Below are 6,889 nucleotides of genomic sequence, written 5' to 3'. Positions count from 1 at the left end.
TTTATAAAATAAATTATATTTTTAATATATCAAATATATCTATTAATTGAAGGGACAAAAACGAACCATATTTTATGAGTTAGACTCATCAGGTCCAAAATTAGGGTAGGTTCGTGATGAGTCTGAAGTGGGAGGAATGGAGTGTATATCAAGTCCCACTATACGCACATCCAGATGGAATAGGCAAAATTTGGACAATTGCACCCGATTATCATATATGGGATTGGCTCTAGTCCGATCAAACTCATCCTATTATCATTTATTATTTATTTTTTTAAATTTATTTTGTAAAAAGAAAAAAGAAAAGAAAAGAGATTTTCAAATTTGTATTTGGCTAGAGGACAAGGATACCCTTTTTGGAACTTTTTATAAAACACCAAATTATTATAATTATGGTTTATGTCACCTTGAATTAATCTTAATTACTTTGCATAAACTAATGGAGGAGGGGCATTATTAACCAAATTAAAATATATTTTTTATAATATTATTGATTATCCGGAGAGTGGATTAATGTAGGGTTTATATATTAAGGGATAATTACACCGTCTTCTCCTGAAGTTTAATTAGTATATTTATACGTTGACTCTCTTTGAAAAATTATATCTGTTATCCCCGACGTTTGTTTTCGTCTAACAAATAAATATTTCCGTAGTCAAAATTTATCGAATTTACTGATATTAGCAAAAAAAAAAAAAAACTGAATGAAAATTCATGTTTACCTTCGATTGACTTATTACTAACCCTGACCAAATTAAATTATAGTGTAGTGATTTGTGATAAAAAAGAGATGAATGAAAATCCAACTTTGTTTTTCATGATTTTTAAGTCGTAGTGAATTATAATGTACGGAATATCAATTTTCTGTAGTGAATGATTTTTAGCGCGTGACGGATGTGATTGTTTACTATATATTTTCTCAAAATAATAATAATAAAAATTATAATACCGCCATTAATTATTTATAAATTAATCAAAGTTCCTACTATATATATTCGTCCACGTAAAATTGTAGTGAATCCCGTTGGTGACTAAACTAATTTATCTAATTTATATAATTATCTGAAAATGTAAGAATAAAGAATATAAATAATGCCTTCCAAACGTGTCCTAATTCTGGATTATGTAAGAATAGAGAATAACATATCTGTAAAGGTAAAGAGAGCATAACTTAACATGGAAGATGTTAATTAATTGGTACATATATATATGTACAAATATTCTTTATTTATTATTTTGTCAAAAATGTCATTGAGAAGAATTAGTGATAAAAAATTATTATCACTAAAAATAATTAATAAAATATGTATAGTGAAGGCCTAATACGATAAACAATTATTGTCACTGTTATATTTATATTGCCACTAAGTTGTTTTTATAGATATTCCACTAATTATTTAAATTGACAAATTTATTGACTATTTTTGTCACTAATAATTATTATTTTGAGATAAGATTAAATTCTTTTTATCACTTAATATATAATTTTAGTGATAATTTTGAAATTATCACTTGATATTCCTTTCACTAAAATTATCCTTTTTTTTTTCCTATAGAAATGTCGGTATCAATAAACTGATAAATATATTGATTCATTTAATAAATTCGTATTAAAAATTATTCATATTAAGTGAGACAAATACACACGTACTTGATGGAAGTCAAATTTATAATTTTGAACTTATTCATAGAACCTTAGCTTAACCACTGGTTAGAACATGATTAATCATTTAGTGGGTGTTTGGGTGAGCCTAATTATAAAATTTTTAAAAAATAAAATTTAAAAAGCTCAAAATTAAACATCTTAATTATACCTTTTTTTATCTTGTAAATTCATTTTTAATAAATTAATTAATTATGTATATATATTATGTGATATGTTAAAAGACTTCTAACTCATCGAACACCCTCAGATTAGATAAACATCTCATTTTTCAACACATTTCGAAATCGAGAATCTACCGGAGATTTGGTAAATTTGGAAATAATGGAGAAGTGGGTGATGCGACTTTAACTGTCATGTCTCACATGCAATATTATCATGGAATATATATATATATATATATATATATATTATATGCTAGACGAGGATTCTACATTCATTGCAAACGAGGAATTTGAACGGTTTATAAGTCCTGATACATTTTATTCCTAATGAGATGTCTTTTTAGAATAAAACTGAGAGAATCACACCACTAGAAAAAATATGATTTTCCACTACGGTTAATTATTATGGACAAAAGAAGAAAATCGTGACAAATACAAATCAACCGTAACAGTCATTGGCCATTGTTTCTGCACATATAGCCAAAAATTAGCCATGTCCAAAATCATGATAAATGTTTTGGCTATGAGTACAAATTATGACGAATATTGATAATCATGGTAAAAAATTTAAGTTTTTATTTTGATTTATTTAATCGTGATTAATAATATTGATTGACCATAGTTTTTAAACGCGGTTATTCATAATGTAGCGAAAACTCAATTTTTTATAGTTCACGTAATTAAAATAGACTATACCTCATACAATAGAGTATCGATCTAATCGTGAATTATATCAATATACTGGCCAGTTCTAGAGAGATTTAACTATAACCGTTCATGCATCTTATCCTATTTAAAGGCATGTTTGGTTGGTTTGCCAAAATTTTATTTTCAGCTCAAATGAATTAGAACCAAACTTATCAATGTACCAACTTTTCCACCCTTTGGATTTTCCGAGGGAGACAAATAAGGAGATCTATTATTATGGCCAGTTTATTCACAATTTGGGGATCTGCTGGGAACGTGATTTGGCTAAGTTTATTTAAAAATTTTGGAACAGTAATTAAAATAAAATACATATTTATTTATATTAAAAATATATTAATTTGACATCATAGTTCAATATAAACCAATATCTCACTAACTAATCCAAATATAATATCATTTCACCCGAAAACTTATACAAAATTGATCAAACAAATATTTTCCACTTAAAACTGAAAATGAAAACATGAAAGGAGGATATACCTGTTTTGCAGGCCTATAATTTTGTAGTTTGCAATACTAATAATTTTGTGGTCAAACCATACGTACATTCTAGATGCTAACTTAGCACTACTCCTATTTAATGTAACTTGTACAAATTGCTTCGATTTGATGTAAGTTTCGAATTTTTTTTTTTTCTAATTGAATAAATATGAAGGTGGAGTGTGAACCCGTGACAAACAGTCCGTTTGAGCAGCAGCCTAGACGTTGCACCAAGTGTCAAACAGAAGGGCTAGATTCCTAAAGGCTACAGCATCCCTTTCAAACAAAACTCAAACTCAAAGACTGAGTACATAGTATAATATTTTAACATGTCATAGCTGCACAGTGCACACTGTGTTGTTGGGAAGTCTAATTCACACTGTATAATATTAGTGTGAATGCATTGAATTGACCAACAAACAAATAGGAGAAAAAGTTGAAGAAATCAAGTCAAACCAATAATACTAAAATTAATAGTGATAATTCCAGAGAGAAAACTTCATGTATGTACAATATATCTATATATGATATATATATATACTATCATGTGAACCACTTCTAAAGGCTCATAGTGCTACTGTACCTAAGCTTCTCTTTCTGCCAGCCAACCCTCTCACCCACCAAGACTTCCTACATCCAATATTCAAATATTTGAAAGAAAAATAACTGGGGAGGTGGGGCCCCACATCATCCACCTTCTGCGTGTCCCTTGCCTACTACTACCTATTCAGACAACCAAACCCCAACCATAGTCAACTAACTCCACCAAATCCCTGCCTGTAAACTCCATTTACTATGTACAAGATATGCCCAGCTCATAAAACCAGCCTAAGCAAAGAATACGACACCAAGATCTTTCTTCAATCAAGAATATGATTTGATCAACCCCAAACTGTATAGGTTCCTCCTCACCATGCTCCCAAGAGACAACAACATGGCCCCACCGGAGCCCGTTGTGGGCTCGTCCTGTTCGATGTTTTGGTTGTAGATCAAGGGCAGTTCCTTCACTTTCAAGTTAGTTAAACCAATCGTTTGTCGAACCGACTCAATGATCTTTCGATCAGCTGGATTCCCAATCGCATCCGTCACGTAGAATATGTTTTGAGCCGTTCCCGTTGTGGTGGATATTTCTGCCCTTGTGACATTTAGGCCGTTTTCACGGAAGGTTCTCATTACATCAGCCAGTAGACCTCTTCTATCAGAGGCACAAAGCTCAAGCCTCACTCCCTGTGATAAGATGAACACGAATATTCCAATTAATTAATGCAATTGTATAACGGGACATGTGAAATGTACACAAAAAAGGGATCTTTTCCTATAGTGTAAAGGAACAAAGAAAATACCTGAGATGCCCTTCTTAAAATTGCAGCTTTTAGACATAAAATTACACGCTGCTTTTCAGCTTCTGAACTTATGGGCGTCCCGTCCATGTGTCGTATGAAGAATTCCTGAACAGAATTCATAGAAGAATTTCAGTAAATTCCACCTCCAATATTGCAATAAAATTTAACATAAGTTAAATGAGAGTATACCAAGGATGCTCTATCTTCCGATGTGTCAATGGTGGCATGGAAAACAACGTATTGCATGTCTGTAAATGTGCAAACTACATCAAACAGAAGCTTATTTCGGTCTTTGCACTGAATATTAACTACGGAATAATCCTTCTCCAAGTAATTCTGAACCGAAACAACAGGGGAATCATCAGAAGTCTTGATGATAGGATTCCTCTCATAATCTCTATCAGCAAACATCATCTGATGAAGCCTCCTCTCTGTGTGTGTGACACCTAACGCAACCGAGGTTTTTGCACTTCGGATATCATTGTCACCCTTAAGGACATTCCTCAACATTCGATCCATCACATCTAATTTCTGAGAATCCTGAATCGGGGAGCCTGACTCATCATCTTTTAGATATATTAATGATGCAATCCGACCATTGTGAGTCCACACCTTTGCATCAACAACATTGCAGTTTAAGTTTGATAACACCGCAAAGACCTCGGACAGCAGGCCAATTCGATCAGTGCCTGTTAATTCCAGAGCTGTTAGGCCCTCAATGCTTTTCGATCTCCCATAATGAACTGTCTCAAGTGACTGCAATAAAATTCAGAGATAATACCTATATCAATATGCATTTTAATATGTGAATCTTGACCAGGAGATAATAATATCAACAAAGAAATATCCAAAAATCGATCTCTTAGGATAACATATTTATTGCAGCAATAAGTACCTTTTCAATGTAGCCCAAGACGCTCTCATCAGTTAACTTGTTTCCATTCAAGTCAGTCACATGAAAAACTGAAAGTTTAAAGAAAACGAAACGGACGGAATTAAAATCCATATATTTATGGAAATTAAATCGTAATCAAAACAATTGCTAACAGGGGTAAAGAAGGCAGTGCACGTTAGCTACTCACCGTCCATGAACCACCGACCGTCAGAGCAAATGTAAGCCTTCTTAATTGACAGATTCAAGTCCGTTAAGACTTGAACCGCTTCTAGAAGAATTCCATGTTTTCTCGCACTATCAATCTGCAAAAGAAAAATAAAAATAAAAAACTAAACCTCAAATAATTCACATTAAACTATTCGGATCTTGATTTTGGCAATCGGAGAGGTGGGTTTCGAGAAGGGGCCGTTACCATGAGACGCGTCGTGTCGGAACAACCGGCATTGTCGATCATGACCCTGCAAGAAGTACAAGGAGAAACGGTCAGAGTGAGGGCATTCTTGGAATTTAGACAAGTACCGGAAACAGAGAGCTTTGAGGGGTCACAGAAAAGTCAATTTGAAGACTCAAAACAGACGGAGTCAAGAGTAACTTGGAAGGAAAGAAATCGGCGAGATCACTTATTTGCTTAAATACAATTAAGGCGTGAAATCTTCATTAATATGGAAAGATGGGACTGCGGGAAGCTGCAGAGTGTGAAAGTCCAAAAATTGTTAAAAACCGGAGAAATCAACTCACGAGTAGAAGGCGTAAAATATTTTCGGGAAGAAGAGACAGAAATCAGTAAAAGATTTACCCCAGAATCAAGAGGAAAAATCGCAAAAATTGCGATGATTTTCTTAAAATTTAAGTTTTCCCCTCCTATTGGTGACTTATATCCTACACAAAAATTTAACAAACTCCGATGAATTAGTGCGATCCGTTTCTGTTTCATAGGCCTCCGATGGTAACACAAAAACTCTAAAAATATCGGATTCAAGAGACTTGAAACAAAAAACAGAAAAAATCAGATTACTTCGTATAAACCCAGCAAGTTCACAGAACAGAGCATTCACAGAAGCCAAAAATCACACAGTGAAGAAGGACTGACCTCGGCGTAGACATCCGCATAAGAAGCTTTTCATATTCATCCAAGTAGGTCGGCCACTCCATAATTCTCAAAGCAAAACTCCGAAAAACAACAATAAAATACCAACAAAATAACCCTAGTAAAAATATCCCCTCCGTTCTCAACCCTCCTGCTGATACTACGACTGTCACCGGCTTAAGAACTCCACCCTGCACCCTGTCTCTCTCTCTAGAAACTCTCGAGAGCGCGTTTAGCTTTCGTGTTTTCTCTCTCTAGAACATTGACAGAACAGTGCATGCTTTTTGCTTTGGTCTTCCCACCTCTTCAGGGGGGAAAGGGAAACGGGGAGGGGGAGGTATTTATATATTCTTTTTCAATTTAATTAATAAGCTTTTTCCCTTTTTTAAAAAGAAAAATAATTTGTAAAATGGGCGAGGCCGTCACTGACCGTACTAGCTGCCCGGACTGCCCATAATTCGTTCTTCCCTAACATTTACCCTTTTTCCTTAATTTTGAAATGTAATTCCTTAGTTGTAAGTCAACAGCCCGTTGTTGACACGTGTCTTC

The 6,889-nt window shown here is 33.6% G+C and overlaps 1 protein-coding gene across 1 annotated transcript; it reads right to left on the bottom strand.

Annotated features, from left to right (window-relative positions):
- On the bottom strand, window positions 3,466-6,655 carry LOC105164190 (ACT domain-containing protein ACR8). Its single transcript, XM_011082794.2, has 7 exons — window positions 6,344-6,655; window positions 5,666-5,711; window positions 5,441-5,555; window positions 5,254-5,321; window positions 4,548-5,114; window positions 4,359-4,463; window positions 3,466-4,242 (listed from the first exon to the last, which is right to left on the bottom strand). Exons 1-7 carry the CDS (start codon window positions 6,403-6,405, stop codon window positions 3,880-3,882), a joined length of 1,326 nt encoding a protein of 441 aa, XP_011081096.1. The 5' UTR covers window positions 6,406-6,655; the 3' UTR covers window positions 3,466-3,879.

Source organism: Sesamum indicum, linkage group LG6, assembly GCF_000512975.1.
Source record: "Sesamum indicum cultivar Zhongzhi No. 13 linkage group LG6, S_indicum_v1.0, whole genome shotgun sequence".
Lineage (NCBI taxonomy): Eukaryota > Viridiplantae > Streptophyta > Magnoliopsida > Lamiales > Pedaliaceae > Sesamum > Sesamum indicum.
This window is presented reverse-complemented; position numbering and strand designations above follow the sequence as displayed.

Coding starts and splice junctions, on each gene's coding strand:
- LOC105164190 (XM_011082794.2), bottom strand. CDS start 6,405: ATGGAGTGGCCGACCTACTTGGATGAATATGAAAAGCTTCTTATGCGG. Junction 5,556..5,665: donor CCGACACGACGCGTCTCATG/GTAACGGCCCCT, acceptor TTTCTTTTGCAG/ATTGATAGTGCGAGAAAACA. Junction 5,322..5,440: donor CGGTCGGTGGTTCATGGACG/GTGAGTAGCTAA, acceptor TTAAACTTTCAG/TTTTTCATGTGACTGACTTG.